At 35.4% G+C, this 12,514-nt stretch overlaps 3 protein-coding genes across 5 annotated transcripts in view; 1 reads left to right on the top strand and 2 right to left on the bottom strand.

Moving 5' to 3' along the window:
• LOC125870580 (peptidyl-prolyl cis-trans isomerase FKBP15-1-like) overlaps positions 1-12,514 on the bottom strand; it is a 1,082,853-nt gene that overhangs the window by 176,964 nt on the left and 893,375 nt on the right. The window lies entirely within an intron of this gene.
• Positions 3,541-12,514, top strand: part of LOC125870572 (E3 ubiquitin-protein ligase CHIP-like) — a 37,508-nt gene continuing 28,534 nt past the window's right edge. For 2 of the 3 annotated variants that reach the window (XM_049551033.1, XM_049551031.1), the window contains exons 1-3: positions 3,541-3,760; positions 3,822-3,889; positions 3,964-4,027. In XM_049551033.1, coding sequence (XP_049406990.1) covers positions 3,644-3,760; positions 3,822-3,889; positions 3,964-4,027 — 249 coding nt within the window. In that variant the 5' untranslated portion in view covers positions 3,541-3,643. The remainder of the gene's footprint in view (positions 3,761-3,821; positions 3,890-3,963; positions 4,028-12,514) is intronic. The other variant, XM_049551034.1, reaches the window with a different exon arrangement.
• On the bottom strand, positions 5,870-7,782 carry LOC125870568 (uncharacterized). Its single transcript, XM_049551028.1, has 4 exons — positions 7,677-7,782; positions 6,865-7,569; positions 6,667-6,785; positions 5,870-6,585 (listed from the first exon to the last, which is right to left on the bottom strand). The coding sequence occupies exons 2-4, from the start codon at positions 7,505-7,507 to the stop codon at positions 6,136-6,138; spliced, it is 1,212 nt and encodes a 403-aa protein (XP_049406985.1). The 5' UTR covers positions 7,508-7,569; positions 7,677-7,782; the 3' UTR covers positions 5,870-6,135.

Below are 12,514 nucleotides of genomic sequence, written 5' to 3'. Positions count from 1 at the left end.
TCTCATCAGAAGTTATCATAGCATATGCTTTATTCACATTTGGAAGGGGATTCATCATTAATATTTGACTTCGTGCATGACTATACATCTCATTTAATCCCATTAAGAAAGCAAATAGTCGCAGAAATTGCAAATGATCAACATACACCCTCGATTTACCACAATTACAAGTAGGAGGAGGCACTAACGCATCAAATTCATCCCATAAAAGTCGCAATTTAGTGAAGTAACCTGAGACTGTTAGATTACCTTGATGGAGTGTACAAATATCTCGATGAAGGTGATAACTCCTAGATCCATCGACCTTGTTGAATCGCTCATTCAGATCTGCCCAAACCATGGCTGCATCTGATGCATACACAATTCCACTCAACAACTCCTTGGACACTGTATTCATAATCCAAGCCAAAACGAAGGCATTACACTTCTCCCATTGTTCCTCTAATTCAGGTTTATAATCAGATTTGCGACACGATCCAAGTACAAAACCTAATTTGCTCTTTGCACGCAGATTGATCATCAATAATCTGCTCCATAACGAGTAGTTTTCAGTTCCTGTGAGTTGAACTGAAGTCAATACACTACCTGGAGTATCTGACGGGTGCAAATACAAAGGATGATTGTGATTCTTCTCAATTCCTTCAAGAGTATCGGTTGAAACCCCTGAATCTCCAGCTGGAGCATCTCCTTTTGATGTTGATACCATTATCTTCAAGCTCGATCAATGGCAGAGAGACAGTCTTCAGTTTGAGAAAGAAAATAAAATTGTGAATCTGATCTTTGTAGATTCACAACTCTGTTACCATGTTCAATTTAGAGGAAGAACCAATTTGGGAAATTTGCTATTCAATCTGTATTGATCAATAGAATGAGGAAAGGCACAATGTAATATATACATGCTAATAGCGTAGTTCTAACTAACTAAAACTGCACATTAATCGATGTAACTAACTTCTGGTTATAACTAACTAATTGAAGTTAAAAGAATATTGTCAGCTCATAATTAAGTAGTAACTAACTAAACTAATTTCCAATACATTAACATTCCTATTTCCTTTTGCCATTTTGGGGGACCATGTTATTTTTTGTAAAATCTGTGTAGTTGAATTTGTAGGAGGTCTAAGAGCATTGAACTCTTTTTAAGATCATTTCACTGGCAACACAGATTAGTAGCAAGTATAAAATTGTTGTTGTATTTCTCAATCGTTTATAGGATGTCTCCTACAATAGTCTTGTATTCAATTTGAATACCGATATTTGGAGAATGGTCAAAATAATATATCATAAGTTAAGGCAAGGCAGATTCATATCAACTAGCCAGAATTGGTGGACTATTTGGAGAAGTACAAACCCAAATTGTACTACATGGCAGTAAGATGGAAACCATCAGAGCATGGCAAGTTAAAATGCAACACAGATGGAGCTTCTAAAGGCAATCCAAGGAGAAGTACTTCTTATGGTTTCTGTATAAGAAATCATGACGTAGACCTAGTTTATGCCCAAGGAGAAGAGATAAACGAGACTACAAATATGGAAGTAGAGGCAATAGCAATAAGGGAAGCAATTTATCATTGCACTGCTATTGGGATCACGTGGATTGATATTGAAACTGATTCATTAGTTTTAGTAAAAATCTTATCAGGAATTTGGGAAATTTCATGGCAAATTGCAACCGTAATAGAAGACATCAAGGAAATTAATGACTCAAATTTGTCAAGTTAGATTAAATCACATCTACAGAGAAGGTAATTATATGGCTGACTGTATAGCTAATCTAGCTTTTAACAGAACAAATAGATTCAATTATTCTAATTTCATGGAGCTTCCTACTAAAGCTAAGCAAATTCTCAACTTAGACAAGCAACAAATAGCTAATTTGAGGATAAGAATAAAAAGATTTAATCAATGCAAAATTAGGCAGGAAGAAGGCATCAACATTCAATGAATAAAGAACCAATGTCAAGAATCATGAAGTCACAGAGGCTCAGCAACAAGTAGTTTAATCAAATGAATATGTGGTCTCAAGAAAAGGAAGCTATCAAGGAGTAACATCAACATAACATGGAAGAAGAGACAAATATCCAGATTTGATGGTATCAACAGTTCACAAAATAAAGCTTAGTCAAAGGATATATTCAAGTGCGATAATGGAAGAAATAAAGTTCAAAGATGGTCGGAACTTACATAGAGAAATGAATTTGAACATGGAGATTGAAGACTGCTTTGTGGTGGAACAAAATCATAAGAAGAACAATTACAACAAAAAAGAAATCAGATGGAAGAAGAGGTTTTTTTGACCAAGTAATAAAAATATGGAAGAAGCTCTACAGTGGTGATGGAAGGAGCTGAAAGGAAGTTTCCTTTTCTGGAAATAAGGGAGTTGATGAAGATGGAGATGTGACATTTGCCACTTCTGTACAAATTTTATTTGTTGATGGGCGGTCACCCGCCCTTTGCTTTGCTTTAATTTGTGTTATTGTGAACTTTAAATATATTTAATAAAATGGCCATTTTGGCCACCATATTAAATTTTTTAACAAAAATCCTTGAAAAATAATTTTCAACATTTATTTATTTCTCAAAAACTACTTATATCTAAAGTGGCTAATAAATTCAATTTTATTTTTATTTATTGATAATGGATTATTGATTTAGCTATTTTAGTAATAATTTTAATTTTTTTATATTAGATTATCAATTCTTAACGGTTTGAGATCTTTTGAATAGGTTAATTGATAAATCGATATTAAATTAATAAATTATATTTATATCATTCGGTATATAAAGTCATGATTTAGTTTTATACTAGTTTCATACTTTCATTTCTAACTGACTATACATGTGTTAATGTTTGTTTTTAGCAAATGTAATCTATCAACTCATGTATATGCTTCATTTGATTTGTTACCTTATTTCCAAGTGATTTTCAATATTTTTATTGTGTGAAATCTTAATAGTTAAATCGATAATCGAAGAACGATCAATAATGAATAATGACAAACTCACATCTTAATAGATGTAAGTTAAATCGATAATGAATTGATAACAATCACTAATGAATAATGATAAACTCATCTTAATAGATGTATACTCCCTCCGGTTACTTTTATTTGTCACTTATTTCCAAAATATATCTTTATTTTTTACTTGTCACTTTTAACATATCAAGAAAGATAATTATTTTTTCCATGTTTTACCCATAACATTAAATATTATTCTCCATATCATTTTTCAAGATCAAATATTAAACATTAATTAGTAGGAATAGTGTGCAAAAATACTTATATCAATAATTATTTTCTTAGAAGGTGTGCCAAAGCAAAAAGTGACAAATAAAAATAAACTAAAAGAGTAATAAATGAACATATTTGCAAATTGATAACCAATAAGTCAAAACAATAAACTTTAAATTAGAAACTCTTTATAACAAATAAATAAATAGTTCTATGATAAATGAAATGACGGTTCTACCATAGGTGACGGTATAAATACTTCAAAATTGTAATCTTATGGAATGTTCTTGAAAGTTCAGGAGGAACATACTCCTATTTGCATTTGATTTTCAGCAAAACCCTTGCTTATTTTCCCTCCCAAAAAGATAGTGCGAATTTGAAGTAAAGATCGAACGGAGGAAAAGGGGAAAATGACACCAGTAATGGCTGCCGGTGCGGTGGCCAAACAAGCGGAACATCGGAAGCAAGATGGCAATGTTCTCTTCCAGAATAATCAATTTATCGCTGCCATTCATGCATACACGGAGGTGAGAGTTGTCTTTCTTTTTTTGGCTTTTTTGTTCTCTAATTTCTGAATGGATTATCTAGGCTATTACCTTGTGCCCCAACGTTCCCATCTATTGGACCAATCGCGCTTTGTGCCATCTGAAACGCAAGTAAGCCCCCACAGCCTCTGGGCTTTAGTGATATCTTATGAATGTTCATTTATATAGTCTTTATTGGTTGATAGTGACTGGACAAGCGTAGAGGAAGATTGTAGGACGGCTGTTCAGCTTGATCAGAGTTCTGTTAAGGTGCGAACTTGTAATTTTTTTTTGCATTCGCCTTTCTGTTTCAATGATGAATGGGATCTTCATCTAGTTTCTCCATTAACATTCCTATTTCCTTTTGCCATTTTGGGGGACCATGTTGTTTTTCGTAAAATCCGTGTGGTTGAATTTGTAGGAGGTCAAGAGCATTGAACTCTTTTTAAGATCATTTCACTGGCAACACAGATTATTAGCAAGTATAAAATTGCTGTTGTATTTCTTAACCGTTTATAGGCTGCAACAATCACGCTTTGGCCAATAAGAGGGTGTCACTAGAGCCATAAAGTACTAAGAAAAATATCTTCGCGCCAGTGTCAAAGCCACAGGTGGTGCCAACTAATATTTCTGCACTGCTCTAGTTCGTACAGGCTCTTCCGAGCCCTTCTAACATTCTTGTCCCTATCATCCTTCTCTCCACGTCATTCCGGCATAGCTCCCTGATCTTATTCTCTCTAGCGATGCTTCTCTGAAGACAACCTCTCGGGATCCTTACTCCAGATTGCCACGTAGTTCTAATAAACTTTCCCTTAATGCACATGTAAAGATTGCTCTTCCTAATGTGTGATGATTAATCCTCACGACAATAACTAGTTTGAATTATGCAATGTTATAAATTTACCGGAATACGAAAGAAAAGGGAAAAGAAGTTGCTTGCAAGTGTAGTCAATTTAAACACCCTCTTAGTCTGAGCATCTGCCGCTTTTAAGCTAGTAACTTTTTTAATACCAACTTTTATTCATCTCTCCAAAGGATAATTCATGAGCTTTGAGGGAGCTGTAAGATATAGGCCTCCCTTATCTAGTTGATAGATGGCCAACCAACTATCATGATACAAGAAGATGAAGTAAGTGCTACTGGCAGAAGAATATAATGGACTAAACCATAGTCTAAAAGAAGAGATTCCTATACTAGAGGTAGGATACCTCCAAAAGTTCTTACCAAATCTACAACTGTAACTGTGAAGTTTGATCTGCATTGATCATGGAAGCTCAAAAAAACAGTTCTGACTTTTTCATGTTGGCAATGCGAGTAGCTGGAAGGCTCCATCTATCCACAATCACTAGACCTTTGATAGGAGATGGTAAATCCAAAAATCATGATACAATTTGGTCTGAGGCAGTGAGTGACTCATAGATGCCAGACTATCTGCAACTTTGTTGCATTCCCTGTAGCAATGTTTGAGAGTGAAGCTTGAATGTTCCTTTCTCCTCTTGAACTCTTCAACTGTGTTAAGATGTCCCACATCGGTAGACGGATGGGAATTTGGTCTCCTTATATGGACTTGGACAAACCTCCCCTCATGAGCTAGCTTTTGAGGTTGAGTTAGGCCTAGGTGTCATATCGTTACATGGTTGTAACACAAAGCCTCCAAGTAGTACAGTTGTTCCCATTTACAGAATCAACTAGAAGTTGTGAATCACTTTTTCAGCTCCTATATCATGCAAACCATTACTTAAACACCACTGAATGCCAAAAAGTAGGGCTGTTGATAATTGCTAGTTCCCTTTCCTAAGACTAGGCTAAAAGCAAAAAAGGAAGCCTCCTGCATTGTCCCTAATCACACCATCACTCAGTGTTTTAGAAAGCGAGAAGTGGAAAAAAGCGAGGGCTCGCTTTACTGAGGCGAGAAGCTTGAAGTGAATCACACTTTTTTCAACTGAAGCGCATTTAATACAAATATAAAAAATATTCAATTGCATAGATAAATAACCAAGAGCCTATAGAAATAACATATTAGGCAAATCTTTCAATTCTTACATTAAAAAGTAAAAGCCCAAGTCATGTGCGGCCCCTTGAAATTGTCCACATATTTCACTTAGACCAGTGTTTTGGACTGCGAGAGGCGACAAAAGGCGACAAGGGCCTGCCTCGCCACGCGGCGAGGCGAGCGGCGAGGCGATCGCCTTTTTGAATCAAGGCGCCAATTAATACCAAAAATTAAAAATATTTAATTGCATATATAAATATCCAAAATCTCAATAGCAATAACATATATTAGCAAATATTTCAATTCAAAAACAAAAAGTAGATACTAAAAGTCTAGAACTTTAAAGACCCAATAATTCAAAAGATAATACTAGAACTCTAAAAGTCTATTCTTCTTCAAAACTATCCAACTCTTGAAGATCAACATCCTCTACATCATTATATTGCTCCTCATCTTCTTCCTCCTCGTAGTCTTCATCAATTAGTGTCCGAGTCCTACTTGAAGTTGAACTTGTAGATGAAGTTTCTACTCCTTTGCCCTTGTCAAGTGCTCTTGATCTTGAAGAAAGTCCCCTAAGATGATAGATACTCTCATCAGCTCCAATTGCCGTAGCAACACTACCCCAAGTAAGATCATCATCCTCATATACTAGTTCATCTTCTTGATCTTCGGGGCATCCAACTAACCATTCATTTGAATCATCAATGTTATCCAAGCGAATTGGATCAATGAGATCACGAGCATCATAACGACGTTTCAATGTTCTATTGTACTTAATGTACACTAGATCATTGAGACGCGATAGTGCAAGCCTATTCCTCTTCTTGGAATGAATCTACACATAAGTTACAGATATTAACTAATAGATATTGATAATAATATAATATGGAAATTAGGATATAATTTTTTTACTTACGTGTTCAAACACACTCCAATTTCGCTCACATCCGGATGAGCTACAAGTTAGGCTTAATACTTTCATGGCAAACTTTTGCAAGTTTGGTGTTTCACTACCAAATAGTGACCACCATTCCACTATAATAAAATAAATTTAGAGGTTAATGAGTGTAAATAAGTCGAATAATTTAAGTAAGAGCTAAATCAACTCACTTACCCGGTGACCTTGTGTCTCTAGCTCTTTTAGCCGGACCACAACCAAATAGTCCATTCGCCATTTTGTACCTAGGAAGCTCAGCGACTAGTAAATCTTGTATTGTTGTATCGGGGATCATCTTCTCAACACATGCATAATACTCGGTCCACAGACTCTGTAGTAAAGTTCCCTCTTCTTGAGCTTTATAATACAATCCTGGGTTCAAAACATGGCCTGCAGCATGCAAAGGCCGATGGAGTTGGTCTGACCACCTTGCATCAATAATTTCAAACACTTTCTCATATTGCTTCTTAATTCCACGAAAACCCCGTTCAATAGTTTCTTTGGCTCTATCCATTGCTTCATAAATATAGCCCATTGGTGGTTTTTTCTCCCCATCCACCAAACGAAGCACTTTTGTCAAAGGACCACAAACTGTAAGTGCTCGAACAACATCATCCCAAAAGTGGGCAGAAATAATAAGATTGGCAACTTCTTTCCCCAAAGTTTCCTTTGCAAATTTACTTGAAGTCCATTCGGTTGAGAGGACTAAAGTTCTCAAGTTTTTTCTTTGTATGTACATAGCTCTCAAAGTTAAGAAGGCCGTTGCAAATCTTGTCTTGGCCGGTTTCACCAAATTTCTTTCCTTGGTGAATTTTCTCATCAAGTTTAACAACAATGGCCTTTGACTAATGTAAGAATGGATTCTGATGGCCTTCTTAAAAACTGTTAAGGTAAGATTATAGTAATTAGTAGCTAATAAGTATTAAATATTGACTATAAAGAAAGTTAGAGGATATGAGAGTGATATTACCGGAAGCATATGGCTTAACCTTGAATATGTCACCAAACATCAAGTTGATGCAATGAGCGGCACATGGAGTCCAATAAATGTGTGGGTATGCACCCATCATCATGCTTCCCGCTTTAACATTCTCACTAGCATTATCAGTGACAATTTGTACAACATTTTCCGGTCCAATTCTTTCAATAGTGCTTTCAAACAACTTATACATTTTGGTGGAATCGGTAGATTCATTGCTAGCATCAACAGAACCAAGAAATACACTACCGATTGGAGAATTCACCAAAATATTAATGATCATTTTACCATTTCGTGCCGTCCATTTGTCCATCATAATGGAGCATCCAAACTTTGTCCATTGCACTTTATGCTCATCAACGATTTTTTCCACTTTTTCCACCTCTTTTTTTAGGTGAGTAACTCTAACTTCATGAAATGTAGGAGGCTTCATTCCGGGGCCATGTTGTCCTACTGTCTCAATAAATTTATCAAATGATTTGTGATTGACACAATTAAAAGGGAGCCCCGCATCATACATCCATATCGCGAAAGCACTTACCGCACGCTCTCTTAGAATTTTCTTTGTTTCATCAATTCCTCCTTTTTCAAAGCCTCCTTTTTTTGTTGATTTATGCGGAAAATAGAGATTCATAGGGCCTTTCGTCACATTCCGCGCGGTGGATGATGCACCTCCACCAGAAGATATCTTTGGAGTTTTGGAGGGAGGTATCATTTCCGCATACTCATCCATATCATCAACATCATCAATATCAATATATTCTTCCGGCAGCCTCACTTGAAATTTGGGATTATTAGCGATTTTATTTTGCATATAAGCCCTTACTTCTTCTCTAATCGCCGACGGACAAGCTGTACATTGTTTAACATTCTTGAAACCACCCACTAAATGTTGCTTGTGTCGAGTTATTCCACCATTAAAAGTACTCCCACAAAAGTTACAATTAACCGAATCTTTCGTTGCTCCTTGAGTACCATAATTCCATCCAATGTCCCTCTTTTTGCTAGCATCCGCCATTTAATTCACTATTGTACAATACAACAGATACTATTAATTACTATAGAAGAATTAATTTTTTTTTTTAAAATAATAGACAGCAGTCGCACAGTGAAAGCAGTAGCATTCAGCAACATTTTACAGTGAACAAAGAAAACAGAGGAAAAAAACAGAGCAGTGATATATGATTTAACATGACATGTAATTTAAATGATACCATTTTTGTAAAATACAATACAACAGATACTATATTAATTACTATAGAAGAATTAATTTTTTTTAAAAAATAATAGACAGCACAGTGAAAAGTGAAAACAGTAGCATTCAGCAACATTTTACAGTGAACAAAGAAAACAGAGGAAAAAAACAGCAGTGATATATGATTTAACATGACATGTAATTTAAATGATACCATTTTTATAAAATACAATACAACAGATACTATATTAATTACTATAGAAGAATTAATTTTATTTTTTAAAATAATAGACAGCACAGCTTTCAGCAACATTTTATTTACAGTGAACAAAGAAATCAGAGGAAAAAAACAGAGCAGTGATATATGATTTAACATGACATGTAATTTAAATGATACCATTTTTATAAAAAATAAAAAAATGTAAGATAAATTTTAAAAAAGAGAAATATGGTGTAGAACTGTAGATCAAAACAAAAATTTGAATGTTTTTCTAAATTCCAAACGTAAATGAAATTTGCATACTTAAGTACTGATTTTCCAAGTAAATTACATTAAAATTTCAAAAACAAATAAATAATTCTAATAGTAGTTAAATGGGTCTTTTAACGTCATTTGTATTTTATCTTTGGTACCTCTAAAAAGAAAGCAGTGAAGAAACTGAGTAAAAAAACAGAGCAGAGAAGGCAGCAAAGCAGTAGTATCGTCTGTATCAGAACTTCAGATTTCAGAAGAGAAGAAGAGAAGAAAAGAGATCATACCTTTCAATTCGCGAGGAAGAAAGTAAGAGAAGAAGAGTTGACTGACGGAGAAGAAGAGAATCGAGAGAATCGCGAGGTTGAAGAGAATCACGAGGTTGAAGAGAGAGTTGCGGTCGCGACTGAGTCCCAAGTTTGGAAATATGAAAAAAAAAACCCTAGTTTTGACTAATATTAAGTCCAAGACCTTTTTAAAATTTTAAAACTAAAAGGCGCCACCATTCAGGTCGCCATTACGTCGCCTCATGTCACCTCACGTCGCCTAATTGGTCTCGCCGTGCCTCACTGAGAAATGGCGTGCCATGCCCGCCTCGCCTCGCCTTTGCGCCTTTGGCGAATGGCGAGCGCCATTAAGAACACTGACTTAGACACATTAATTCATACTTGTACCTATTGAACACTTCAACCATAACAAATTTATACCTATTTGACATAAAATAACAATCAATTAAAGGCAAAGATGCGTGTATCTCAAACGCGAATACATAGTAGATGGACCAAAGAAATAATGATATGTGTCCATTGGATCCAATTTTAGCTAGAAATTTAAATAATGCAATTTTTTTTAAGTAAAAGAAGATTTATTTTCTGAATTAACCCCCCCCCCCCACACACACACACACAAATCTTATTTGACATAAAATTTACACCTATTTGACATAAAATAACAATCAATTAAAGACAAAGATGCATGTATCTTAAACGCGAATACATAGTAGATGGACCAAAGAAATAATGATATGTGGCCATTGGATCCAATTTTAGCTAGAACTCGATTTAAATAATGCAATTTTTTTTTAAGTAAAAGAAAACTTATTTTTTGAATTACCCCCCCCCGCACATCTTATTTTTTCCTTCTTCTTACCCTATTTCCCTTTCCACCGTTGTCGCCACCGGCAGTAAACCATCGTCCCCACCCACACGCTAACCCCTCACTCCCCTTTCATTCTGATCACACCAGATGATCAGAAAGTCTTATTCTTTGGTTTCACCTTCTTTTCAACTAATAGCCATTTACCACATTTACAAGGAGGAACAATAGACTTTCTCCGAAAAATAAATTAGTTTTTATCACTCTTGTTATTACCATTTTCAAAAAAATAAATAAATTGAATTGTATCACTCTTGTTGAAAATAATGGAACATTGCCAGATTTATTTTGGTTAGCATAAATCTACTTTTGCTGATGAATAAATACAAATAAAAAAAAAAATGCAGGAGAAGAATTGGAGAGGAAGGGAGGGGGTGGGAAAAGGTCTATATTGCTCGGACTCTTCAAAAATATCGAGGGGTGCGTGGCGGATCCTCCAAAAACAGTGTATTTTTGAAGGATCCGACACGGGTGCGGCAACATTTTGGGGAGTCCAAGCAACTTAGGAAAAGATAAGTTGCTGGGAGGGGATGGAGGAGGAAGGCGGTCTTCTTCCTCTTTTTTTTTTTTTCAAGTTAATTACTTTTTTCTTTTTTGAGGATTAGTAATGTTAATTAATTTTTTCTTTTTATGGTTAGAATTTAGGTGTAGATGCTAAAAAAACAATATTTAAATTGCTTTACTCTCTTAGAGAGAGTGAAAAACATGTTTTTTGCCATGTCACTGTTTTGGGTCTAATTGGAACATTTTTGAACTGTTAAGGTGTTCAATAGGTGTAAGTCTGAATTAAAGTATCTAAGTGAAATATGTGGACAACTTTAAGGGGACGCAAATGACTCAAACTAAAAGTAAATAATAGATACTAGAACTAGATAGTCAATAATCCTCATAACATATTAACCAAATGCAAATCTGAGGTCTTTGTGAAACTGAGTCTCCTCTACTTTTTCCTCAGAGTCTGTTTCAAAGTGTGAATATTCATCTGGCTCATTTCCTCATCTCCTCTGTTCTAACCTAGACATTCTCACTTACATCTATGTCTTTCAGAGGTCCTTCAGAAAGGTTGATATGAAAAGGTTTAGGAACAATAGGAGCACTGGCCAGAGGGACTTCAACACCTTTCCCAATATTGCAGGAGATATTTTGAATGATCTTGTTTTCCTCGGGTGGTTTGCATTGAGAAACATTATTCTGCAATCTATATTGAAGTTAGGATCATTGATAGGAGTTTCTTCAATGTTTATCAGAATCTTCTCCAAAATGATAGGACAACCTTAGTCTTTTCTTCCTTCTTTCTCCCTCCCTTTTCATAAGGTGGGGCAGTCTTCAAAAAGAGGAGTCTCTTTTAGTTCTCATGATCTTCCTTCAGGATTGTGTCTGAGCTATTGCTCCTTCTTAGTCTTTCCTTTGGTAGTAACTGATATCTCTTGTTGTGAGAGCTCTCCGGAAGCTTCTTTATTTATCTTCACTTCTGTAGCCCCTTCCATGGTATTCTAAATGGCCAGAACCATCTTGTCATAAATTTTTGTCTCAAACAAATTTTTGTTTTCCAACATATTTGTAATTTTACATTTCTCAGCATTTTGCTCTTGGTTTTTGTGGTTGTTCTTTTTTTGTTCTCACCTTTGACTCTCTCAACAATGGTCCAGCCCTCATTGTCATCAATTTTCTCAACTTCCATGGTAGAGGCAGACTCATGTTGTTAGGACCTGTATTCTTGTTGTATTTCTGGACTTCATATCAACTGGCTTAAGAGTAGTTTATTCCCGGTTAATAAAGTAGACAATTTTCAAGAACTTGTAAGTGTTCTGGGATGTGTGTTGGGTTCCCTACATACTACGTATTGGGGGCTATCTTTGGGTGCTAAAAGTAAAGCCTTGCAAAAGAGGTTTGCAATATGGAAGGGACAATACTTATCTCTAGGTGGTAGGGTGATACTAGTCAATAGTGTTTTGGATACTTTTCCTTCTTAGTCATGTCTCTTTTTCCTTCACCTAGCATGGTAAGGAAAAGGATTGACTAGTTC

The sequence above is a fragment of the Solanum stenotomum genome, chromosome 7 (genome assembly GCF_019186545.1).
Source record: "Solanum stenotomum isolate F172 chromosome 7, ASM1918654v1, whole genome shotgun sequence".
Classification (NCBI taxonomy): Eukaryota; Viridiplantae; Streptophyta; class Magnoliopsida; order Solanales; family Solanaceae; genus Solanum; species Solanum stenotomum.
This window is presented reverse-complemented; position numbering and strand designations above follow the sequence as displayed.

Excerpts from the sequence above, each read along its gene's own strand:
- LOC125870568 (XM_049551028.1), bottom strand. The coding sequence starts at position 7,507 with ATGAGAAAATTCACCAAGGAAAGAAATTTGGTGAAACCGGCCAAGACA. Across the intron at positions 6,786-6,864 it reads TAGAGACACAAGGTCACCGG|TGGAATGGTGGTCACTATTT; the intron begins GTAAGTGAGTTG and ends ATTTTATTATAG. Across the intron at positions 6,586-6,666 it reads ATTGGAGTGTGTTTGAACAC|ATTCATTCCAAGAAGAGGAA; the intron begins GTAAGTAAAAAA and ends ACTTATGTGTAG.